General features: G+C 42.8%; 1 protein-coding gene across 4 annotated transcripts in view; it reads left to right on the forward strand.

Moving 5' to 3' along the window:
- SH2D1A (SH2 domain containing 1A) overlaps positions 1-26,968 on the forward strand; it is a 134,461-nt gene that overhangs the window by 85,195 nt on the left and 22,298 nt on the right. The window contains exons 1-3 of one of the 4 annotated variants that reach the window (XM_089324770.1): positions 10,606-12,772; positions 13,313-13,475; positions 16,334-16,372. In XM_089324770.1, coding sequence (XP_089180896.1) covers positions 11,164-12,762 — 1,599 coding nt within the window. In that variant the 5' untranslated portion in view covers positions 10,606-11,163 and the 3' untranslated portion in view covers positions 12,763-12,772; positions 13,313-13,475; positions 16,334-16,372. Of the gene's footprint in view, positions 1-10,605; positions 12,773-13,312; positions 13,590-16,333; positions 16,373-25,074; positions 25,586-25,891; positions 26,137-26,968 lie in introns of those variants that run through there. The other 3 variants (XM_070066525.2, XM_089324771.1, XM_002720273.6) reach the window with 3 other exon arrangements.

Here is a 26,968-nt window from a genome sequence, read left to right on the forward strand (position 1 = left end):
TTGATTTCACATTCTTTCATAGTGATGCCCATGTTTCTGTGTGTTGCACATCCTTAAGCGTCTTTTGTAAGGTGGATGAGTGGGGACAAATTCAATTTTTGTTTGTTATGGAAGGTTTTTATTTCACCTTCATTCATAAATGGGAGCTCTGCAGGATATTGTGGACAGTTTTTTTTTTCCTCTGAAGACTTTGAATATATCTTGCCTTTCTCTCCTAGCCTATATGGTTTCTGATAAGAAGTCATCTTTGAGTCTAATTGGAGATCCTCTGAAAGTAATCTGGTGTTTCTCTCATGCACATTTTAGAATTTTTTCTTTGTTATACTCTGGGAAGTTTGACTACAATATTTTGTGGTGAAGATCTTTTCTGGTCATTTCTATTAGGATTTCTATGTCCTTCCTGTACTTGGACATCTCTTTTTCCAAATTGGTGAAGTTTTCTGTGATTATTTCACTAAATAGACTTTCTAATCCGTTCTCTCTTTCCATGCCTTCAGGAACTCCTAAGATCTGTATGTTAGGTCATTTGATAGTATGCCATAAATTTCAAGTGCTGTTTTTAATTTTTCTAATTTCTTTTTCTTTTGGTCTGACTAAAATTTCCAGAGATTTGTCTTCTGACTCAGATGTTCTTTCTTCTGCCTCACTGAGTCTATTGTTAAGGCTTTCCACTTCTTTTTTTATTTGATCTATTGAGTTCTTCATTTCTAATAATTCATTTTGATTTATGTTTAAAACTCAATTTCCTGGGAAAAATTTTCATTCATTTCATGAGTGGATTACTTTAATTCATGGATTTGCTTCAGATTACTTCTGAGTAGTCCTATGATTAATCTTTTGAATTCCATTCCTGGCATTTCATCAATCTTTTCATCTTCACATTCTAGTATTGAAGTGTTGTTGTGCTCCTTTGGTGGCATCACGTTGGCTTCTTTGTTCTTATTTCTTGAATTTATGCATTTATTTTTAGGTATTTGTGGAGATACTTGTTGAGTTTTTTCCCCTGTGATGGCTTTTATCTTTTCACTATGCCTATTTGGCTTAGTGGAGTGTCTGATCTTTCAGCGAATAGGAAGAGGCATGTGCTGGGTGTGTACAGGGAGTTCTGTTTTGAGTTCTAGGGTAGGGGGAGTCTCCAAGGTGACACCCATGTTGGACGTGGTATATCTCCTCTTTTTTTAATCAGAGGGAAGGGTTTGAATAGCTCTGTTAGCATAGTCTTACCCTTACTTCTCTCTTCCAAGGTGATCAATATCTGGTTACTATCCCCATCGGGTACAATATTCATCTGTACTGGCACAAGAACCACACAAAGAATCCATATAGTCCTCAGTATGAGAATGGATACCCCCACAGTGACCCACCCCTGGCAATCAGGTAGTCCTGAGCATGTGGAACCGTCCACAGCGACTGCCTAGAGACCCAGCCTCAACCTGCATCCTTCCATACAGCCATATTGTTTTGACAGTTCCAGCATACAAGGCTCCCACAGTCATGGGGCATCCAGGATCCACTCGGTCCTGCCACTCCATCCTGTGCACAGAGAGGCAGAGACTCTCCCAGAGCCAGCTCAGCCTAGAAAGCTTGAGCCCCAGGGCCTATGATATGTTGGGAGTCTGGGGACACCGCATAGTTAGACATTGGTGCCCAGCCTGTTATCAGGTCTCCCAGCCAGACTCAGGTGTCTCCCTTTGACTGGTTGCTGGGCACAGGGACACAAGCTCGCACAGCTGTTATATACATCCAAAATGGCACTTGCCCTCTCTCAGCCAGTTGTGGGGCACCATTGTAGGGGGATAGAAGGAGACAGAAACATGCCCCCTTTTTTCCCTCTAGGTTGGGCTCCAGGCTGGACTGACTACAGGCTTTCCCTGCAGCTGTATCTCCAGTGGCTTGTGCTGCTGCAGTCTCGTGTCTTCATACTTTCCAAAGTTGGCACTAAGGCTCTTGGCTGCTGGAGTCCTGGCTTTATCTTAATTTAATCAAGAATCTTAACATGGAAAGCAACCCTCCCCTCCAAATCTTACATGATTCTCCTATGATAGCCCCTAGTAAAAGTCAAGCGCACACTGTATAATAACATGTGAAAGGGAGCAGCTAACTGAGCAACAAGTGTTGCTTTCTAGCAGTCTCAGTTAATATATGGTTAAAATGAGAAAAAAATCTAGAATATCACCAGAATATTGCTGAGACCAGTGGTCTACATATTCTGGTTCATAGGTCAACTCTATCAGGATTTCCTGGTGAACACTTTGAGTTCCCATCCTTAAAGAGTTGGGATCCAGTCCTGGAAATCTGCATCCTATAATTTCATTGGGTGATTCATTCTCATGGACATTTAGGCTTGGGAAGCAGTACCTTGTACCATTTCTCTTAATTAACAATTGTCTTCACAGTGCTATTTAAAGTGATCTTATTCAATAAGTGTGTGGAATATAGAAAATCTGTTGCTATCAACGTATCACAAATAAAATTTCAGAAACATGCATGGAGAAATTCTTCTAAGTATGTACTCACATATATACACACCATGAGACTTGTACAATTTTGTTAATTATAACTGCTGCTACTGGCAAAAAGCTGGAAATCTAAATGTATGAAGAGTGGGCTCTTACACAGCAGTTAAAATGAATGAAATAATCTACAGGTATCATCATAGGAAGATCTAGAAAAATCATGTCAAATGAAAAATGTAAGTTTGAAAAGTTGATACTTCCTATCAGAGTTAATACTAAATATTATTTATAGAAAATACTATCTTCAAGAATATACACAGGGACATCTATGTCAACCTTGGGCTATTTTGGAGAAGTAAAGGAATAAGGGAGGGGAGGAGAAAATATGATAGAGGAGGTCATTAGTTACATCACTAACATTAAATTTCTTTAAAGGAAAAGATCCTAAAGCATGACAATATTGACAAAGTATTCTCAAATATACCAGTCTACTACTTCATCACTGCACAATCTTGTGCAAATTGTTTAACTTTCTTGAGTCCCAGAACCGCGATCTGTAAAATGGTATAATAACTGTACCTATAATTCACAAATTATTTTGAGGATCAAATGTTATATTACTATATAACATTTTCACATAGTAATGACATAGTAAGCACTTCCTGAATTATAGCTGGTGTTATGATAGGCCAGAAAGTATAAAAAACGTTCATTGAGTTGGTGGGTCAGAAAGGACAAATGGGAAAAAGGTGCATTCCAGAGAGAGATGACATCTGGCATTTCAGAGCAGAAGCATCTTTGCCGAGGGCACAGGGCTTGGAGCATGTCCAAGGGCAGAGAGAACAGGGCTGAAATATTGATTTCTTATTCTGTTTCTCTATTGGTTGCAAGGTCTGTCTCTCCTGAAGTGTGTGTGTGTGTGTGTGCGTGCATGCGCGAACTTATGTTTATTAGGGTAGTAAGAAATGAGAGCCCTTACCTGGCAGAAGGTGTCTTGTGATCTAAATTCTTCTAAGTTCTAATCAATTCCAAATTTCCTTAGAACCAACGGGCAGCTTCAGAGAATGGTCTGCTGTCTTCTAGCCACTGCCTTGTGAAAACCAGAATGGCAGTGGAGTGTGGGACCCAGGCGCTGCAACTGCAGACTTGTGAAGAAGTCACTGTTACCTCTTTTTAGCCTTGAGCCAAGTCTGGAAGGAAAACTGATTTCTTTTATTGATGGCTTTATGGCCCATCCTTCTCAGGTTAGGAAAATTTGGCAAAGACAGTTCACCAACACAAAACAACTTTGTGTCTGCTCACTCTTATGGCTTATTTTGCCATACACACACACTTGTGTTGTCACTGTGGATCAGGTAAACTTGACTGAATTGTATTTGTTTACATGTGATGTTGTGTTTAGCTATGCTCAAACTTGTGTTGATTATCTGCAATCGGCTACTGCCCATGTAGTCTGCTCACACATTAAAAATCTTCTGAGAACATGTCTCTAGTATTTCTGAAATAAACTGCCTCGTTGCCTCTTTTCTTTTTGTATTTGCCAGGCAGTTTTATTGAAGGGGTCATTGAGGGTACAAAGTACAAGGAAAGAAAGCGTAAGTTATAAGAGGTGTAAATTTTCCTAAAGCAGTAGAAGGCTGTTTCTCAGTACTCAGCACATATAGCTTATATTTACTGTATATGCCTTTTCTCTCTTCTGTTTACCCCTCTGACTCCTGGGAGATTAAATCTGCACAAGCGTAGCTACACACTAATATGATGAACTTTAAAATGTTATTTTCCTTCCTTTATCATCAATGATTATCATTTGAAGTCGTTTTGAAGGCTTTGTGACAGAGGTTGTACTAAGATTGAAAGTATACGAACTTACTGAAAATCGTGTAAAATTAGCTATGTTTTTAATGTGGTTTCTCAGATTGATTAATTTATGCAATTGGATTGTTCTACTGCCTTGTAAACACGCATTCACACTTTGCAAACTTGCACACCTGCAAAGTGAAGTGTGGTGGTATTTATGGTATTATCAGTATTTCATCAAGAATGATAACTCAGTCAGGTTACCTTTTAAATCTACTTGATAGGCCATTATATATCACCTTCCTGTTTGAGTGCAGTAGAAATTGATTCCATAAAGGTCCCCAAAACCAAAAGAATTTTAAATGTAGTAATTTTTAAAACACCTTGGCATTTATGAAGTGTTATAACATTAATTTGGAAATAGTTGGAAGTTGTTATAAAGTTTAACAGTATATGAAAGCACTTTCTCAAAGATAGATGTATCAGTTTGGATGTGGTGAACTTTTCTCTTTACAGGTGTGTGTGTCTTTAAAAAATTACTTTTCTCCTAATTGAAACTATGACAAGGTTATGCCCCTAAAAGTTTCAGTCTGAATTTTAACCAGGGTTATGGAAATTGTGGAATAGTTTCTGTTTCTCCTCCTGTCTTTAATTATTCATTTGTTCCCCCCTTTTGGTATTTATAGCACTATATTTAATAGGAGCTATGCTAGATTCTAGGAATTCAGAGATGAAAAGATGCAATCTCTGTTCTTGGGACTAAGTCTAGTTGGTGAGACAGAAGAATAAAAAACTAATTACAGCATTGGTGGTGGAGAGGTCAGGAAAGGCTTCGTGGAGGAGACCGTGGTTGAGCTAGAAGGATGAGTGATAGCTGACAAGGAGATGAGACTAATCTTATTTGGGATATTAATGGTTATGGGGTATGAAAGCACTCTTTATACCAAAAGTAGAGTAGGAAACATCAAGCCTCCATCCTTCCATAAAAATATCCAATGAGCTGGCAAAAACTCTAAGAATCCACTTTTTCATAACTCTAGAATCTAGTCAAAAAGAAAGCGGATGAGGGGAGAGGTGAGTGGGGAACAGTGTTAAACAGCAGCTCAGAACACCCGCATCCACATCCGTCTTCAGTTCCGGGTTCAACTCCAAATTCCAGCTTCCTGCTAATGCACACTCTAGAGGTGATGGTGCAACTACTTGGGTTCCTGCTACTCACGTGGGAGACCTGAAATGAATTCTCTCCATACCCTGGATGTGGCAAGCATTTGGGGAGTGAACCAGTGAGGATTGTTCTCCTTCCTCTACACTGCCCTCACCCCACTTTCAAAGTAAATAAAATAAATTTTCAAAAAGCCCCCAAACTTACAACAGTGAAGGGAAAGGCTGAGGAAGAGAGACGCTGCTGCACTGCAGTAAGGGAGCTCTCTGGTACTTGAAATTCCTCACACACCAGATCAGAGGCAGCCAAGAAGACAGCAGCCTGTGCTCTTGGTGCAGGTTGCCAAATGCCAGAAGGAGCAATATGGACCTTATTTTCCAAAAGCTGTGGTTGCGTGTTTCAGTCTGCCTGCTAGCTCCCTGGAGGAGTGGTGCAAGAGCTTGCCTGTATATTGTCCTTCTGATTCAGAGTATTCCTAGGGCTGGGGTGGCTTCCCAGGTGGCATCTGCCTAAACATTTAAAGTGAACGTATTGACTATAGCAGTCTGGGGCAAGAGGTAGCAGTTAGAACAAGCCCTAAATAGATCAAAAAGCCTGGTAAGAAAGAGGGAGGGAAAGGATTACACGGGGAAGTGAGGGACTTTTATAAAGCTCCTGCATTAATTAGAGAATTGAGAAGGCCATGCATATGCCCAAGAATGGACACATACTCAGAAAAGGCCTGAGGGGGCCAGCGCTGTGGTGCAGTGGGTTAAAGCCCTAGCCTGAAGTGCCGGCATCGCATATGGGTGCTGGTTCTAGTCCTGGCTGCTCCTCTTCTGATCCAGTTCTCTGCTATGGCCTGGGAGGGCAGTGGAGGATGGCCCAAGTCCTTGGCCCCTGCTCCCATGTGGGAGACCTGGAGGAAGCTCCTGGCTTCAGATCGGTGCAGCTCCGGCCGTTGCAGCCATCTGGGGAGTGAACCAGTGGATGGAAGACCTCTCTCTCTGTCTCTACCTCTCTCTGTAACTCTGTCTTTCAAATACATAAATAAAATAAATCTTTAAAAGAGCCTGAGAAGATTCCAAGCTTTCACCTCTTGCTGATTTTCAGGTTTTACATAAGAAGGAAGTGTGAAGGCAAAGGCAGCTTTATAATTGGTCTGGATCAATGTTGAAGGATTGTACCAAAACTGAGTCAATCTTCCAAGAGTGGGAGAGTTTTAAAAATTCTTTCTCTTTAAAAGAAATTTTGGGACTTCAGTTGTTTATGGAAACTATCAATACACACTTGTTGACCACTAACCTCATGAAACACAGACTTCAATGGCCACAACTGACAAACAGAAACTGTATGAAAATCATTTAGCAGAGTAACTAAAACAACATCCCCAAGTAAACAGCAACAAACTAAACAAAAAATTGAGTTAATTTTTTAAGGATTTATTTTATTTATTTGAAAGAGTTACAGAGAGAGGTAGAGACAGAGAAATCTTCCATCTCCTGGTTCACTCCCCAGATGGCTGCAATGGCTCGAGCTGAGCCGATCTGAAGCCAGGAGCCAGGAGCTTCCTCCGGGTCTCCCACACGGGTGCAGGGGCCCAAGGGCTTGGGCCATCTTCCACTGCCCTCTATGGCAGAGAGCTGGATTGGAAGAGGGGCAGCCAGGACTAGAACCAGTGCCCACATGGGATGTAGGCGACACAAGCAGAGGACTGACCTACTGCGCCAAGGCGCCAGCCCCCCTGTTTTGTTATTTCTAATTAATCCTTATCATTTTCTTTTTTTCTGCTGGCTTTGAGTTTTTTTCTTTTTCTAATTCTACAAGGTGGGTGGTTGGTTGTTAATTTGATATGCTTATTTGTTTTGAAAAAAAAACTAGGCATTTATAGCTATAAACTTCTTTGGAAGGTATATTTTTGTTTTCCCTTTTCTCAACATATTTTTAATTTATCTTGTGACTTTTTCTTTGGCACAATGATTATTTAGGAGTGTGTTAATTTTTACACAGTAGTATATTTTGAAATTTTCCTTCTGTTACTGATTTCCAATGTCATTCTATTGTGACCAGAGGACATATGTAGTATAATTTCAATCTTTTAAAAATCTATTGAACTTTTTTGGTGGCCCAACATGTAGTATATTCTGAAGAGCTTTTCATGTGCACTTGAGAGGAATATGTAATTTGTCGTTTGGGATTGACTATTCTATAGATGTCTTTGTTTTACAGTGTTGTTCAAGTCTTATGTTTTGATATTCTAATAAGTCTTCCAATTCATTACTGAAATGGGATATTGACAACTCCGACTGTTCTTGCAGAACTGCTATATCTCACCAATATGTCCATTTATGCGTGTATTTTTGGGCTCTGTTGTTAGGTGTATGTATGTTTATAATTGATACTGTCCTCTTGGTGGATTAATAATTTTAAACATTATACAGGACTCTTTATCTCATAACAGTTTTTTCTTAAAATCTATGTGATACTTGTAAAGTGAGTTTAGCCCTCATTTACTACCTCCATGGAATATAGCTTTTTCTTGCTTTAGAAAAGAGGATTTATTTATTTACTTGAAAAATGGAGTTACAGAGAGAGCTAGAGTAAGAGTGAGAGAGAGATTTTTGATTTGTTGATTGATTCCTCAAAAGGCTGCAACAGTCAGGTTTGGGCCAGGCCAAAGCCAGGAGCCAGGGATCTAATATGGGTCTCCCTTGTGAGTGGCAGGTACTTAATTACTTGAGTCATCGCCTGTTGCTTCTCAGGGTATACATTAACGGGATTCTGGAATTGGGAATAGAGCCAGGAATTGAACCCAGATGCCCTGGTATGGGATGTAGACCTCCCAAGTGGCATCTCCATTGCTTTCCTGAATATCCACTCCTCAATCCTTTTACTTTTTATTTTTTTTTTTGACAGGCAGAGTGGATAGTGAGAGAGAGAGACAGAGAGAAAGGTCTTCCTTTTGCCGTTGGTTCACCCTCCAATGGCCGCCACGGCTGGCATGCTGCGGCTGGCGCACTGCACTGATCCGAAGGCAGGAGCCAGGTGCTTCTCCTGGTCTCCCATGGGGTGCAGGGCCCAAGTACTTGGGCCATCCTCCACTGCCTTCCTGGGTCACAGCAGAGAGCTGGCCTGGAAGAGGGGCAACCGGAACAGAATCCGGCGCCCCGACCGGGACTAGAACCCGGTGTGCCAGCGCCGCTAGGTGGAGGATTAGCCTATTGAGCCGTGCGCTGGCCAATCCTTTTACTTTCAACCTATATTTGTCTTTGGGCCTAAAATGAATCTCCTATAGACAACACATATTTGCAACAGATTTAAAAATATTATCCATTTTTCTAGTCTTTGTCTTTTAGTTAGTTTAATTAATATAGTTACTGATATGGAAGTACTTCCAACATTTTACCATTTGTAATATATCTTTTCCCCTTTAATTTCTCCATTATTGTCTTATTTTTGTGTTTCATTATTTTTTTAATGTGCCATTTTGATTCTCATTTCCTTCTTTGCAAATTTTTTAGTTATTTTCTGAGTAATTACCCCAGGATTACAGTTAATGTGTTAATTTTTGATAATATACTTAAGATACCAACCTAATTTGAGTAGTCTATGAAATTTTTTTCTCCTCTATAGCTCCACTCTCTTCATGTCATTATTGCCATAAATTACATCTTTATATACTACATGCCAACCAATATGAATTTATATTTTTTGGTTTGTTTCTTAAATCATATATTTAAAAAAGAGGATTTAAAAGCCAGAATGCATTAACTATATTTTTTGTTTTTATCTATATAGTTATCTTTAGGATGTGCTTTATTCCTCATTTGGATTATAGTTATTCTCTATTTCTCCTAAAGAAGATCCATATCACAGGAGGAGTATTCTAAGGTACTGACACCAGGGTTGTGCAGGTAATACAGGAATGAATTTACAAGGAAAATACAAGGACTTCATGGCTCAATCATTTAATTTTCATTTTTTCTTTAATCTTCCCTTCTCTGAATTATTTTTAAATTTTTTAAAGATGTATTTATTTGAAAGTCAGAGTTACACAGAAAGGAGAGGCAGAGAGAGGAGAGAGAGAGAGACGGGGGGGGGGGTCTTCCATCTGATGGTTCACTCCCCAATTGGCTGCAATGGCTGGAGCTGCACCAATCCAGAGCCAGCAGCCAGGAGCTTCTGGGTCTCCTACACGGGTGCAGGGGCTCAAGGGCCTGGGCCATCTTCTACTGCTTTCCCAGGCCACAGAAGAGAGCTGGATCGAAAGTGGAGCAGCTGGGTCTCAATCTGGCGCCCACGTGGGATGCTGGTGCTTCAGGCCAGGTGTTAACCCGCTGTGCCACAGCACTGGCCCCTTATTTTTAATTTTTTAAAAATTTTCATTTTATTTGAAAGGCAGAGAGAGACACATTGAAACACACACACACACACACACACCCCTTCCATCCACTCATTCCTCAAATACCTGCAAGGAGCCTGGAACTCTATTTGGGTCTCCTACATAGGTTACAGGGGCCCAAGCATTTGAGCCATCATTTGCTACCTCATAGGATGCATTAACCAGGAGCTAGAATTGGAAATGCAGCTAGGACCAACCCCCATATTCTGCTATGGGATGTGGATGTCTCAAGTAGCTTTAAAAAATTTTTATTTATTTATTTGAGAGGCTGAGTTACAGACAGTGAGACAGAGGTCTTCCATCCAATGGTTCACTCCCCAAATGGCTGCAACAGCCAGAGCTTCGGCAATCCGAAGCCCGGAGACAGGAACTTCTTCTGGTCTCCCACACGGGGGCAGGGGCCCAATGATTTGGGCCATCTTCTACTGCTTTTTCAGGCCATAGCAGAGAGCTGGATTTGAAGTGGAGCAGCCGGGACTCGAACCAGTGCCCATATGGGATGCTGGCACCACAGGCAGAGGATTAACTCACTGCGCCACATTGCTGGCCCTCTAAGTAGCTTTTAATAACTTTGTCAAATGACCATGCCTCATTAAATTTTCTTTTATGTTTTGAGAAGATTTATTTGTTCATTTGAGAGGTATAGAAAGGGGGGGGGAGAGGGGAGAGAGAAGAGGGGAGAGAGGGATGGGAGAGGGGGATGGGATGGGATGGGATGGGATGGGATGCCATGCCATGCCATGCCATGCCATGCCATGCCATGCCGGCATTGCGGGCAGTGTTTTAATTCACTGTGTTTGCAACAGCAGCACCTCACTGGATTTTCTTAATGGTGGAGGACTGTAAATTTATCTGGTCAGGGTGAGGAGCAACGTGTGCAGGCTGCATGACCGACCCCATAGAATGTTTGAAGCAGTAACCGAGAGTACCCGGGATGGAGCGGAAGTAAAAAGTCCTCAGGCACACACCTATCCAATTCTACCACCTCTCTAGGAATTCATTCATAATGCTGGGAATTGTTTTTTCCAAGCTCCTGGAAACAGTTTCTGTTAGCTCGCCGCAGGCTCCAGCACGAGCACTGACTCTGTCTTCCCTGTAGGTGGCGCTGTGGCATGTGAGGCTGTCCCAGCAGGCCTTGCGTGCGTGACTCAGCGCTTTGCTCTGTGACGCGCCGCTTGCCAACGGTTGGTGTGGTGAGTGAATCGGTTGCTTGGACTGACCACCAAAGGGCAAGGCGGGAGAAAGAAGCGAAGTGTGTGGCTAGGACTGAGCAAGGACTGAAACAGGGCCCGAGCCAGGAGGCGAGGGAGGGGTGGACCAGTGGGGGCTAACACCGAAGGCGGTTGCCTGACTGGCCCGCGGCGGCCATGGCTGTGGACTTCGGGGATCACGCTAGTGGTTTCCGCCACAACGAGGTGATCCGTTTTATCAACGATGAAGTCCTCATGAATGGCGGCGGGCCGGAATTCTACGTGGCCTTCCGCTCCCAATCCTGGAGTGAGGTGGAGGACCGGCTTCAGGCAGTCGTGGTCGACCCGCAGGTACCGCGTGCCCTCAAGAGGGCCTGTGCCTGGAGTGCGCTGGCTTTGGGTGTGAGAGCCGCCGCGAGGCAGAGGGAGCAGCAGAGGCACAGGCTCCGGCAGCTGCAGGAGCAGGTGGAGGAGCGCGAGTTAGCGTCCTCGGCTCTGGCCTCTGAGCTGCAGCAGCTGCGAGAGAAGCGCGAGATGGCGGTAGCACAGCTGCACTACGTACTGGCCACCCTGCAGGTGACGCTGAATGAGCGCGATGTGCTGTACCAGAGGCTGCTCCAGATGGAGCCATCTACCCAGTTTGCCCCTCCGGGCCATGAAGTAGGTCTCGGGCTGGGGGCTGAGCAGCAACATTGGGCTGCAGCGTGGCCCCTGAATCTAGAGCAGCAGAGAGGGATGGTGGCTATGGAGGCACATGGTGGGCTGTTTGATGGCCAGATGCCAGCTCCAACAGCTGCTGTTTCCATGCCTGGACCCCCAGACCCCTGGGTCCAGACCATACAACCACCTCTGCCAATGACAGTGCCAAACTCAGTTCCTTTCTACCCACCAGTGGGGTTCCCATTCTTGCTACCTCTACAACCCACGGTATTCATGGGAGCAGAAGCTGCAGCAGTTCCACCTTCACAGCCTCCTGTGGGGATCTTCCCACCTGGCCCGTGGCCTGCAATGGTCTTCCAGGAGGTGGCCCCTCAGAAGGACAACAGCCAGGAGGCAAGTGCTGAGATCCTCCAGGAGCCAGTCCCCCCTGGGGACACCAGCCTCAGCCAGGAAGAACATCCAGAGATACTCCAGGGGATGGCCTCCCTGCGAGATGGTGGAAGCCACAACCAGGAAGAAGTCGTGCAGGGGATCCAGGAGAGAGCCCTTCCCGGTGACACAGGGAGGCACGTCCAGGGAGAAGGTTCAGAAGGCCCTCAGGAGATGGCCCCTCTGGAGGACAAAGGGAACCACACCCAGGGAGAAGATCTAGTGACATCCCAGGGACTGCCCCTTCTTGTGGATAGTGAGTGCAGTAGCCAAGAAGAGCCAGGAAAGTTCCAGGGGATGGGTACCCTGGTGTTTTACAGAAGCCACAGCTGGCAAGAAGGTCCAGAGGGGTTCCAGAGGCTAGCTCCCCTGGAGTTTCGAGCAAGCCCCAGCCAGCAAGAAAGTCCCGAAGAGGCCCAGGGGTTGGCCTCCCTGCGAGACAGCAGGAGCTGTGGCATAAGAGAAAGCCCAAGGAAGCCGCACACACAGTTGCAGAAGGCCAAGCAGCTGAATGGAAAAACACCCTTGGAGTCCCAGCAGCAGCCTTCCCTACGCTACCATCCAGGGAATTGGGACTGTCCTTCGTGTAAAACCAATAATTTTGCAGGGCGCACATGCTGCTTTAAATGCAAGAGAGTCTTTAGGCCAGTTGAGAGTAGATGCGTTGATCCAGGACAAACTTATTGATTTCAAGAAGGTAAGTAAGAATGAAAACACTCCCAAAGAAAACAATTTCTTAAGATTCCCCTGCTTATCAGAAACTAACTAATTTACACACAAAAAAATTGAAACCAAACTTATAGAGAAAATTAAATTACTCCATCATTCCATTACCCAAATTAACCACTTTTTAGCCCTGTGGGTACACATACACACAAATGCATATGTATTTATATTTTTATTTACTTGAACAAAGAAGGACTACTTTTATCTATAATGCTTGCTTTAAATGGTGAATTTCTCATAACTGCATTTAAGTTTTGCAGGTGATGCATTCTGGATGGCTGATAGTGATTGACACCCTGGAGGAGCTGAAGTCATGAAGCCTTGTTTGTTTTCATTCCTGACTTCTTTAACTCTTTTCCTTGAAGGTGTCATGTTTGAGTATTTAGCTGGGAGCAGCCCCTTCAGTTTAGAGTTATAAGTTGTGTTGAACTTTAGGAACACCGCTTTTCCCTGAAAATGTTATTGTTCCTTTGGAAACCCTAGCAATTTTCATGTTTGCTTCTTTTTTAAGTTCCATAGAAGAGATCCCGTTTTTGAGTCTCAGCCACACCAAACCTGCTTATTGTCGAAGAAGCTGAACCTGTCCTGTTAGAAGAGCTCCCAAGAGCCAGAAGAAACACCTGATGGACCCATATACTTCAGTGAGACTCCGGTGGAGAGAGGATCCCAGAAATGTGAGAGATCAGGGAAGAGATGTGTGGACACTCATTAGGCGGATTAGAAGAACAAGATAGTTCTGGTAGAAATGTGTTTTTCCACTGAAACAATAAATTAATTTGAAAGTGTTCTGGGAGCTGTTATATTAATTGCATAGGTGATAGCAAATTCAATAAATTCTGCTTAATTCATTAAATAGGTATTGCATAGTTTGTGTTAGAAGCTAGACTTATAAGTTATTGTCTGATGCATATATCAAACTTTTTTTAGTTAGTCTGGTTAGATGATGGGAGAGAGTATAATTTGGAATGCAGATTCCATCAAGGGTATCTATGCCTTGCATGCAATGTGGCCTTGGGAAAAGCCAATTGAAATTACAGTCAGATCCATTTTTTTAAAAAAGATTTATTTATTGGAAAAGCAAAGTGGCAGAGGCAGAGAGAGAGAGGTAATTCATTTGCTGGTTCACTCCTAAATGGCCACAACGGCCAGAGCTGAGCTGATCTGGAGCCAGGAGTTTCTTCCAGGTCTCCCATGCAGGTGCGGGGACCCAAGGACATGGACCACCTTCCACTGCTTTCCCAGGGCATAACAGAGAGCTGGATCAGAAGTGGAGCAGCTGGAACTTGAACCGGTGCCCATATGGGATGCCAGTGCTGCAGGCAGCAACTTTACCCACTATGCCACAGTGCCGGTCCCTTCAGATCCATTTTTGAATAAAATGCATCGAAATAATATCCTGATCCACTTTTTAATAAAACCTGTTGAAATAACATCTAGGTCCATTTTGGGATAAAACCAGTAGAAATAGCATCCAAATCCACTTTTGGGCAAGACCCGTTGAAATGACATCCATGCCCCCCCCCCCCTTTTTGCAGTTCTGGGGGCAATGTGAAAGAACTTGAGAACTTGAGTAACCAAACTGTTCATCACATTGCCCCCAAGTACAACAGATGAGCAGTGACAGAAATCAGAAAAGAGGCCTTATGAAAGTGGAGGCAAGTCTTTTCTGATTCTCTGCTGATTTCCTCCCTTGGGAAGGACAGCTGTTTTCCTTGGTTTCCCACCAGACTGCCTGAAAGATCACTGGGTTTCTTTGAAGGACAGTGCTTAGGAGAGTGTGGGCTGCACATTCTGCTCCTTGGTTTTAGGCTACCCCCACCCCTAGGTCCTTTCCTGTGAGCAGCACATCAAGGACCGACTTTGAGGCTACCAGGCTAGGGATGGTGTTTCTCTTGTGAGGACTGACTGGCCTGGTCTGGGCTAGCATTCTTGAGAGTGCCCCGGGCCCCTTCCTTCCCACTACAGGCTCTCTCTTTCCCATGGCAGTTGCTGCAAGGCAAGGTAGAGCCCAGAGGTTGAGGGAGTTAGATACAATCTTAGTCTGAATCAAAGGTGTCCTAGAGTTCCCTCACTAAATCCTGCCTGACTCACAGAGATCAACCATTGCCAGGGGTTTTCTGTTTCTAACCAGTAATAAAGAGTGTGTACTTGCCTACTATGTCTTATGTGTCATTTGTATTTCTGGGCAGATTTGCTCAGAGGCGGCAGCTTAAATCTTTTCCGCATCCCACTGAGGAGAAAGAAAGTTTGTTCTCAGTCACTGCTGGACGGCCCCTTTCTTGTGAGTTACCCAAGAATTGGGGTAGTGTACGTGAGACTTCTGAGTCACCGTGACTGTCCCCGCTACTCTCACTGTCCATATCTGCATAGTACCTTGAAGACGGGCGTGTGTGCTACTCCATAGCTGGTGAGGCACAGAGGATGGAAACTACAAAACCTGGGGTCCAGCCTCCCCTCTGTGTACCAAGAAGGGCTGTTTCCCTGAGGCCCTTGTCTCCCTGAGACCCACTGATGTCCCATGAGCAGAAATGGCCCTCCTGCCCTCCAGGCGCTGTCCCCTCTTCCATGCATAATCCAACCGAGGTGCTCAGGATTTGGGGAAGGAGCCAGGCTATAGACTGCTCACAGGATAAGTGTTCCGAGAGGTGAAAGGGAAGAGAGGAGAGGCCAGCTACTGCTTGGCACAGGGACATAGAGCAAAAGCGACCCTGCCCCACTAGCTTTCTCACTTAAGAGTTGTGACTACAGCAGGTAACTTGGGAAGAGAGTGCCAGAGAAGAAAGGGTCCATCAGGGAAATCAGATGCAAAGCTAGGTTTTCTGGGTTGTGGAAGGTTTTGTGATACTCTTGTGTGTGCTGATAGCGCCAATTATAAGAGATTATTAATGGTAATGAGAGCTACCACTGAGTGCTTACTATGCGCCAAGCACCCAGGGTACGTTACCTCTTTTGGTGACTGTAACGTGTAACAGGAAACCAAACCAACCATTCTTCGAATTGGGTACAAATGTGGTAAGTTAATGCCCAAATTTGGGAACTGGTGGCTCCAAAGTAAAATTTTACTGGTTCCAATATCTGTCTTGTTTTTGTAATGTTATACTACCTGAAGCTTCTACCCTTATGGAATAATATATTTGCATATTAGCAAGGATCATCAATGCTTAAATCCAATGAAGTTAGTTGTAAGGGAGGGACTTTGAGGCATAATGGCAGTCATGGTGGCAGGTCGTGGAGCTGCTGTTTTAGAATCTCTCAAGTTTTGTGAGATGTGACCACCTAGGCTACCAGTAAATAAGACCATTTATTATTTTCATTTCCAGATATGCAAGAAAAGGGTGGTAATTTAGGTCATGGAGTGGTTTATGTTTGATTCAGCTGACTGACCTTATGAAAAGTTTGTGTCTAAGTTTAATGTAATTAAGATAGAGCACATCTTGACTACTTACCTGAAATCTGTCTGAATTACTTAATTTGTTTTAAGTAGATAAAGTGCCAGTTATAAATGTCCAGTGTATGTATATATTTTTTTCAGTGAGGAAGGAGGAGGAAAGGAGACTTCAAAACCTAAAAGGTAATCTATAAGAGTGAAATTGATGCTTTGTGATGTGATTTTGAACAGCCCTTGTGTTGACTGTTGAAGAACAATGTTTTTTGTTTAATTCATTTTGTTTTTTTAAAATTTTTCTTCATACTGTTTGAACTCTCTATTTAGGGTTAACCTCATGAGTATAAAGTAAACTGAAAATAGATCTTTGTAAAAAAAAAAGTGGGAATGGGAGAGGCAAGAGGAAGAAGAGTTTGGAATACGGGCAAGAGAGATAGGGTGGGAAGAATCACTATGTTCCTAAACTTGTATATTTGAAATGTGTGAAGTTTGTATTCCTTAAATAAAATAAAAAAGGAAAAAAAGCTTCAAGCTCATGTTGCAAAATGGGGACTGGAATTGATGCTTTTAAATTCAGCCATGATGCTAAGTCTATGACAGAGAGGCAAAGAAGTGCATAATTTCTTTATTGCATGCTTTGTAAAGTCTCAACACCCATGGTAGCATATTCTTGTTATATGGTACAGCCACTGTACATAGCACTCTTGAGTGGTTTCCTCACTTTGTGCCACATGATAGGGTGAATGCATTTACTGGTGCTAAACCTCACATGCATTTAAGGATACTAAACAACCCTAGCCTCTGAGGTTGATGAACAGATTTTCTTATTGACTATAATGTTTATTTTTTGCCTTTAATAAAAGTGTCTAGAAACAATGAAATAGGCATAGGGAGTGTTGCTGTACTGGGTATCAATACCCCCAGAAAGCCTAGTACAATTCCTTGAGTACAACTGTCCATTTGGTGCACTGTTGGAAGCACTCTCTCCAGTGGACCCAAGAATTCTTCCAGCAGGCCAGATTGTAGCCTATCTAGCCTAACTTCTCTGGGGGCATAAAGCAATTGTTGGAAAGCAGTATATCATCCTGAGTGTCAATTTTAGAGGCAAGCAGTGCCACCAGGAATCTTTAGCTTCCTTTATTACTTTATAGATCAAGTGTGCAGCAGGCTGAATTCAGGGCAGGCTTGCTATGAGCTGGGCCAAGTGCTCTACTCTGTGGAAGGTATCATTATTGCCCTCACTGACCTCCCATTCTATTAGAAGAAATAAGATAAGTACGCACAAAACACTAGTTCGCAAGTCTTTTCATCAGTTCTGTCATATTTTTTTGGCCTATAGATGTCAATTTTTGCAAGATTCTATGTATGAAATGGCATCAATTAATAAATGATCATTTTTTCTTTTAAAATTAAAAAACCTATATAAAGCTCCTCACAAAGTTCATATGATTCTAAGAACAAGCACTTACCATTTTAGTACAGGATTTTTTGAGGATTCACTGAATCCTATTATTATTACTATTATTTGTACATACAGCCTAATCACAGGCCAAAGGATTATTTTATTGTGCTCTTTGTAATACAATACCTCAGAATCTATTAATACCACCTTAAAATTCTATAAACTTTGGAATACCAATTAGGGGCAAACCTCTCTAGAAAGCTAGTGGTTTTTTTTAAAAAAATTTACTCATTATTTGAAAGGCTGAGTTTCAGAGAGGCAGAGAGAGAGACAGACAGGTCTTCCATCCACTGGTTCACTCCCCAAATGGCCAAAATGGCCAGATCTGGGCTAATCTGAAGCCAAAAGCTTCTTCTAGGTCTCCCATGAAGGTGCAGGGGCCCAAGGACTTGAGCCATCTTCTACTGCTTTCCCAGGCCATAGCAGAGAGCTGGATCAGAAGTGGAACAGCCGGGACTTGAACCGGTGCACATATGGGATGCTGGTACTGCAGGCTGCGTATTTATCCACTACACCATAGTGCCAGCCCTGAAAGCTAGTAGTTTTAATACATGCTGAATGCCAGTAGGTACTAAGAGATTTTAGAGGAGTCTGTTTAATGTGTACCATTTTGGATTGCAAATGTTCCATGAGAGCCAGATGGTTTCACATTGTGCCCTCAGTCAACAAAAAGTTGTTAGGAAAATTGACTTTTCTTTACTTCAAAATAAAATTCAATATTGCAGCTTTGCTCAAGACATTCTCTCGCTCTTTTTTTTTTATATGTATGTATACTATTTTAGGCTTTATTCTTCATTCTGCACTACATTACGAAAATAATTGCACACAAGGCAGAAACCTATGATTACTTTTGTAGTAGGCTGCATTAAACCATATCTAAAGTTTATGAAATGATGACAAAAAGCCCTGTGAGAGTTTTGTAAGTAAAAGTTTTAGGAGATTTAATCTGATTTACTTTTTCCTTCATATATTTATTTTGATAATTTCAATGAACTGTATTCGTTCCAGGTTAGAAAAGGATTGAGCAAATATTGAAAATTTCATATCTTTACAATTGCAATTCCTGATACTGTCTATATAGTTTTGAAACTTCTAAACATATATGATTTGTTTTGTGAAAAAACTCATACTGCTGAACTCTCATTGATCAATGATTCTAGCATTTTTTCATGAGATATTTATTACTGAGACTGAAAAGAAAAATAATGCCAATGTTGCATGTATACCTGACTCCAAATGTGTTTAGAAATCTACCATTAGCTGCTTTGTTTGCTGAGCTATAATATTTCATTTGTATTTACAAAACTGCTGAGGGAAATGTTTATAGTCCATTTTGTTATATTACTTTGCCAAATTTTGGTGTTTGTGATGTATAGATCAAAGTGTTCATTCATGTTTTAAAACATCAGAGGTTTCTTACAAAATACTCAGCCAAAACCAGGCAAAGTAACAGCTTCTTGGACTTTAATCTTTTAAACTCCAGTGGTAAAACTTTATTTGTGAACTTCCAAGAAAAATAACAGATTTTTTTATGGAAAACTGAAGCCTCATTTACAAAGAAGTGATAATTGCTTGTGCTGATACCATACCCACAATAAATGGAGGCAGAAAGAAAATTCAGTAATGATCCAAAGGAAACTTAGTAGATGAGGCCAAAAGAACTACATAATTCGTTTCTCTGTCAGATGTTGAGGTGTGGGAGTATAACAAGGTGTTTTTACAAACCAAATATAGGCAGACCACAGGGTGCACATTGGTAAATGATGAATGTGAAAGAGGCTGATGTCTCAAATGATAAATTCCTTGAGGCAAATGAAAAGTCACTTTCTGCAGAGAATTCTCTCTGAAAAAGGAATGAGGAGGAGAAAGGAAGGGCATGAACTGAGTGCAAGATCCTACATTAGGATCTAGGTGTACTAAGAAGACTGTACCATCATCTCTGTCTTCCAGAGGTTCATAGGCTAATAAGAAAAACTAAACGTGGATGTTTTTAGGTTCCAGGCACATTGCATGTGCCAGCATGTTTATCCTCAAGGGAAAAGATGAAAAGTGACAGGAAGTGTAGCCTTCATGTTGTCTTGGAAAGGGACAAAAAGAAATGGATAACAAGAGCTTACCTATGAATATATGTCTACCCAGCATGAAAGGTGCCCAGGTTGCTTTCAAAACAAAACAAAACAACAAACCCCCAAAGCAACTCAGGAATATTCTCTTACTTTGGGTGGATAAGCTAATAATCTAGATTACCTACCTGGAACTCTAGGAGAAAGACATTGACTCTAAAGATCCTTCCAAGATAGTAATCAAAGAGACCTAGACTAAAACAGGGTATCAGCTGATAAGCTACATCAGATACTATATTTTATCTTTATTTTTTAAAGATTTGTTTGTTTGAAAGGCAAAGATACAGAGAGGAGGAGAGACAGACAGACAGAGATCTTCCATCCAGTGGTCTACTCCCCAAATGGCTGGACCTGGGCTGATCTGAAGTTGGGAGCCAGGAACTTCTTCCAAGTTTCCCATGTGGGTGCAGGGGCCCAAGGACTTAGGCCATCTTCCACTGCTTTCCCAGGCCATAGCAGAGAGCTGGATTGTAAGTAGAGCAGTGAGACTTGAACCGGCACCCATGTGGGATGCTGGCACTACAGGCAGAGGATTAACCTTCTATGCCACAGTGCCGGCCCCCAGATACCATTTTCATATCACACACAGGCATGCTCAAAAGTATGGGGGCAACTGACACTTGAGAAGTGTAAGAAGAACATTCTAGAAGTCAAAATTATAGTTTCTAGATAGACTGAATCCCAAACAACCTAGTGCAGTGGTCCCAAAATTAACATTGGGAGGCAGAAGAAATGCACAGGCTCCGTATTCAGTGGCCTGTCCTCAAATCTTGGGACTGGCAAGCTGTGCCACCTGGAGCAGGCTACCTAGGTGCTCTTAGTTTTGACTTCATTGTGGCTAAAAATGAGGATAAAAGCAGTATTTGTTTTATGGGGGTTACTGATATAAATAAATGAGATTATATATTTCTAGTGCTTAGCAAGATGCCTGAAATGTAGTATGCAGTTAACAAATTTTAGCTATTGTTATTATTTTAGACAGAATTTCAGTTCAAATTAGGGGGTGTCTCTCGAGTCATGAAAAAAGTAAAATTAGGTCAAATAAAAATAACTATACATAGAAGACAGAAATATAAAGAACTGGTCTTTTCAATAAGATTATAGACATATAGAGTATAAGCTGAGTTAGACATGCCACTACTGTGCACCTAGATCCCTACACTTTCCTCTATCCCAAGTCTTATTAAGTGACTTGTAATTGTCTACTTGTTCATCATCTTCTCAGGACTATGAGCTACGTGAGGGCAGGTACTATGCTTTTCTTCGTTCCAACCTAAGTAAGTATCTGGCATACAGTAGACACACATGTTGATTGAAAGAATAATTGTATTTAAAGCAGGTTTAAATAAACACAGCAACCCTTTCTCTGGCTTCTCACAAAAGGACATTAAGAAAACTTATCCTCATAGGTAAACCCAGATATTATTGAAAGGAGATGCTCTTATTTTTTAAAATGTGTTTTCTTTCCTCTTTTTTAACAGGAAGTGATTTTAGTAAGTGCTGAGAGAATGTGTAAACCCATCATAGGTGGGTTTATCATAGGTGACACTATTATAACACTGTCACAGGAGAATTCACACCTATAGATAAGTTAGTGGAAGAACAAAGTTAGTTTTGAAAGGTTAGAGAAAATGATGTTGAAATGTCAGATGCCCTCTATAAACTTGACCACCCTTGGCATCCTTCTTTTAATCTACCTGGGCTTGAGAAAAGCCTAGGGCATTTGAAATGAAGACAATTAACACCTCAGACAGGGCATTCACATGTAAAATTTTGTCACCTCTCAAAGACCTCAGGAGGTGACAAGTTTAGATGAGAAGACACTTTCAACCTTGGCTGACAGCTCCTCTAACTTGCAATACTTTTATATTTGATTTAAATGGCATCTATATCATAAGAAGTCAGTTTTCTTTAAACTGTGAAGCCCTCTTCCTCTGCTCTAGAATTTTTATTCTTTAGGCTCTTTCAAAGCACCAAGAAGAAAAATATTTTCCCTACTGGGTGAGATTTCAGGAAACAAGTCTTGCTTATTCAACACAAATGAGTTCAGTCCATTTTTTCCGGTTTCTCTCTCAATAAGCCCATTTGGCTTTCCTTTAGAGCCCAGGGTATTATAGCTGGAATTGAACTAAGGGGTCATCTGTTTCAACTCCATTTGACAGACAAGAAAAATGAGGCTCAGAGAGAGGAAGTGAGTTAGTTGCAAAACAGGGTGTAAAATTTGAATCTCATAATTACTGGCCTAATATTCTTCCAATTCACTTTGCCATTTTTTTTTTACCATTTGTTTATTTTTTTTAAAGAGTGACAGAGAGGCAGAGGGAGGGAGGGAGGGGTGAGAGAGAGAGAGAGGTCTGCCATCTGCTGGTTCACTCCCCAAATGGCCACAATGGTCAGAGCTAGGCCAATCCAAAGCCAGGATCCAGGAGCTGTTTCTGGTTCTCCCATTCTGGCCACTTTGTACTGCTTTCCCAGGCCATAGCAGAGAGCTGGATCGGAAATGGAGCAGCCAGGACTTGAACCGGCACTCATATGGGATGCTGACACTGCAGGCGGCAGTTTTACCCGCTATGCCACAGTGCCAGCCCCCATTTTGCCATTTTCAAAGGTGGGCTACAAACATATAGAAACCATATTTGTGTGTGTGTGTGTGCACATGTGTGCATAAAATAGTATCATTTTCTAAAGTTATTTGAAAGAGTGACACACATGCACACACAGTTTTACATTTGCCGGTTCACTCCCTAAATGCCTGCGACAGCCAGGGCTGGACTATGCTGACCAGGAGCCTGGAACTCCATACAGATCTCCCACAGGGGTGGCAGGGGGTCAAGTACTTGGACCATCGTCTGCTTCCTTCCCAGGAGCATTGGCAAGAAGCTGAATTGGAAGTGGAGGAGTTGGGATTTGAATTGGCATTCTCATATTGGATGCCAGTGCCACAAGTAGTGGCTTAAACCGATGTGCTACAATGCTAGCCCATGTTTTACCTTATTTCCTTAAGAGCATTAATTTAAATCATTACTCAACATATGTAGCATCTACCATGTGTCAGACAAGGAAGATACAGTGGTGAACGCAAATCCTGCCACCTTGGACCTTATAGAGACAATAAACAGACGATTTTGCTCCTAAGTGGTATATATTTTGTACCTGGAACCCATTGTTCCTATTACTCTGTTGGCACTTCCCACTATCTCCATTGCTCTCCTCTTTCATTTTTCCCCTTTCCTCTCTGGGGAGAGATAAGGAAGCCAGCCATTTCAGTTCCTCTTTTTTTCTACACTTTAAGCTCAGTGTGTAGCACTAGAGTGACGATGTCAGTATTTTTCATCAACACTACACTAGTGGGCTGGTTTGGCTGTCAGCTTGCTTGTGAAATGACAATGAGGTATTGGATGTGAGAGCTGTACTATTACCTTATAATTTATCCGCCGTTTTTTTAAAATGTGATTTTAGTTGTGCTGAACCCTATCATACCTGGCTGCTTTGACAGGAGTGCTATTTTAGCAACATGGAACAAAACAGAGAAAGAAAAGAAGTACGTATGGTACACTTGTCCTGTCAAATCCAGGTTGCTCTGTTCCCAAGTGTGTGGATGATTTGTCAAAATTGTTTAGAGACAAAAAAGAAAAGTTACATTTTGTTTTTAATCTGTGTCACACCAAATGTTCTCACAGTTTACTTCACAGGTGGGCTGTTGTCCATATGGGCTTATATAAGGGGTTCCCCTCCCCTGTCTTCTTTCATATTTGAAATTCCACCATTGTGATTAGTTTCTCTGGGATAATCTTTTGCACATTCAAAATACAGAGTCCAGGGGCTGGCGCTGTGTTGTAGCAGGTAAAGCCACCACCTGTAGTGCCGGCATCCCATATGGGCACCAGTTCAAGTCCTGGCTGCTCCAATTCCCATCCAGTTCTCTGCTATGGCCTGGGAAAGCAGTAGAAAATAGCCCATGTACTTGGGCCCCTGTACCCGTGTGGGAGACCCAGAAGAAGCTCCTGGCTTCCGATTGGCACAGCTCCAGCTGTTGTGGCCAGTGGGGGAGTGAAACAGCAGATGGAAGATTCTCTCTCTGTCTCTGTCTCCCCTTCTCTGTGTAACTCTGACTGCCAAATAATTTTTTTTAAAAAAGCTATACTACTATAGTTTTAATGATCTGTGATTGCTTTAAAATTTACTGTATATGGGTGAAATGACCATTTTTCCATTCAAATATTTATAGCTGTTGTTTATATTCCCACTAAACTAGGGTCTTTTTTACTTTTTACTTGCTAAACTTAGTATTAAGCGTTTTCACTGTAACATAAATTTAAAATGTTACCTCAAAAAGGAAGAGAATATTATGTTTGTGTCTACAAAGCACGTTCAATCTGTAAAAAACTAATTAAAAATCGTTAAAGTCTCTAAAATGTGAAAAGAAATGAAGGAGACTTATATTTCAGCTACTATGGCTGGGCATTCTTCCACCAAGGAGAGCTGTTGCTGGCTACCACTGAAATCTTAAAGGATTGTCCTTTTTTTTTTTTTTTTTTTTTTTTTTTTTGACAGGCAGAATGGACAGTGAGAGAGAGACAGAGAGAAAGGTCTTCCTTTTGCCGTTGGTTCACCCTCCAAAGGCTGCCACGGCCGGCGCACTGCAGTCGGCACATTGAGCTGATCTAAAGCCAGGAGTCAGGTGCTTCTCCTGGTCTCCCATGGGGTGCAGGGCCCAATGACTTGGGCCATCCTCCACTGCACTCCCGGGCCATAGCAGAGAGTTGGACTGGAAGAGGGGCAACTGGGACAGAATCCGGCGCCCCAACCGGGACTAGAACCCCATGTGCCAGCCCTGCAGGCGGAGGATTTAGCCTATTGAGCCGTGGTGCTGGCCAAAAGGATTGTCCTTAACCCTCATAGTTGGAGGGAAAATAACCATCTTTGGCTCTGAGCATCCAATTCATTGGTTAAGATATGAGGGTTTAAATGTCCTCCCAAGAGAGTTCCCAGCCCAGACGCATTCTCAGAAAAGTAGGTGGTGAAGTGGTGAAAGGAATACAACAGACAACATAGCTTCAGCTCTTTGTATTCCAATTCTAAAAGTATTTTACATAATCTAACGTGACATGTGTAAGACTGTTGAGTTCCAGGCATTAAACGATGTCTAGCAAAAATGGAGGAAGTTTTTGGGAAATATTACTTATCACTATTTGAAATAGAAGCAATGCTTTATTTCAGAGAAGAAAATGTAGGCTGAAGGCTTTTAAAAAATTAATGACAGCTTAACATCAATTGAAGAAGAAGCCATTCTCTAGAAACAACAGAATAAAAGTTACCACACAATTATCAACATGCACAAAATGTTGTAAAACAAGTTTTATGGCTGAAATCCTGAAAAGCGGGCCCTACACACCAAAGGGCATAGACAAATCCATGTAATGATGAAGACCCAGTTAAATGATTTGGCTTCATTCCAGGGCCCAGCAAATAGACAAATCTGGAATACCTTTGGACATACACTGGGATTTTTGTACCTCCTCCAGCACATTGGGATCCTAGACAAGGTGCTAGAAAAAAAATCAGTATTTACTTAGGACCAGGATCGTTCAAGATGACTATCTGAGTTAGGAGCTGAGAGAGAGGAACTTGCCCAAAGTCTATTGTTCACCTGCTTCATCTGATTCTGCAGGAGTCTCATGGCCATGATCAGTAGTAATTGCATATAGAAGGTGCCGTTTCGGTGCTTTGGTTTCAGAGCTTTTAGTCCTTCCGTCTTCAGTAGGTTTCAGCCCCGCATGACACGCTGCCTCTATCAACTCCTTTGAAGATCGGGTAAGCTAAGTCATTCCCGGTGGCCCCAGGGGGGAAAATGCAAGAATCGAAGCATTACCAAGCACTCTTGTCAGTGGGTGAGAGTCTGCATTGGCAGTACAGCCCAAATCGTGCAAAGTCCGTTTTCCAAGGTTGCACTCTTTGTAGGAACCCTATGTTGGTTGGGGGGTGGGGACCACACCCGGTGACAAGTTTGATAGAACCAAGCGGCTAAGTTGCTGAGCTGGTTTTAATTGAAGTGTGAGAGGGAGGTTTTTAGGCAGGTAGACAACATCCTGTTGTTCCGGTGCTTCTCTTTCTTTTTGCACATTTAGCTGAACTGGGAGTCAGGTGGCTGACTTGTGCCTGGCTGCAGCAGCTGCATCTCCCAAGTACCATCTGCAAACCTCGGCCTGCCCCAGAGTCTCCTAGGCAATGGATGCGGTGGCTGTGTATCATGGCAAAATCAGCAGGGAAACCGGGGAGAAGCTCCTGCTCGCCACCGGGCTGGACGGCAGCTATTTGCTGAGGGACAGTGAGAGTGTCCCGGGCGTGTATTGCCTTTGTGTGCTGTGAGTACGTTATGGCTGTGGCGGCGCAGAGTGTGGGCAGTGGGCACGGGGGGCCTGGGGGCAGGGATGCGGGTGGCAGTTGTTCATTAAGATCTCCTCTCCATGGCCGCAAGATTTCCTGTTCAGCTCCCACTTTGGCCGAGTGTCTTCCTGGGGATTTCATTCCCTGGCTGCCGCCTCTCCAGGAGGACCTCGCCAGGGACTTTCTGGGCAGCTGCAGAATGTAGCCTTGAGGATATGGGGAAGCATGGCCTAGAATTTACCTTTGCTTTGAGACTCGGGCTCCTGGCTTCCGTCTTGACTTCCAACTGAGGCCAGCAAGATGGAGTCCTGGAATGATGGGCCAATCAGATTTGGGGCCCCCAGCTCTGGAGAGAAGGAAAGGCCTCTCTTGAGATGGTTTGGAAGTGTCATCCCAAAGGAAGAATACCAAATTCAGGGAGAGGAGGCAGACTAAAGGGCAGAGTCCATTACTTTCAGAATGCGGCCACCAGTTGGGTCAGGACGCAGAGATGGGGTGTGTGTGAGTAAAACTGCTGCTCTGGATCAGCTTATTTAGCTTCTTTTAGAGGAGGTGTGTGGGGGACAGGAGGTTTTAAAAATAAGACCCTCCTCTATGAAAGCTAGGACCGATAGTGGTAAAGGGTGTGGCGGGAAAACACCCTCGTCATGATTCAGCTTTGCCTTTGTCTAGGCGTGTCTGGGTCTAAATGCCCCATTTTGAATCAGATGCACCTGCATCTTTGTTCCAGGGCTCCAGAGGCAGACAGCTGTGAGAGCGAAACCCTGTGCTGGTCAGAAGCCAGGTGTGTGGCCTTGGCAAATTAATGTC

This window comes from Oryctolagus cuniculus, chromosome X (assembly GCF_051225735.1).
Source record: "Oryctolagus cuniculus isolate XC-2025 breed Fujian yellow rabbit chromosome X, ASM5122573v1, whole genome shotgun sequence".
In the NCBI taxonomy this organism is placed as follows: domain Eukaryota; kingdom Metazoa; phylum Chordata; class Mammalia; order Lagomorpha; family Leporidae; genus Oryctolagus; species Oryctolagus cuniculus.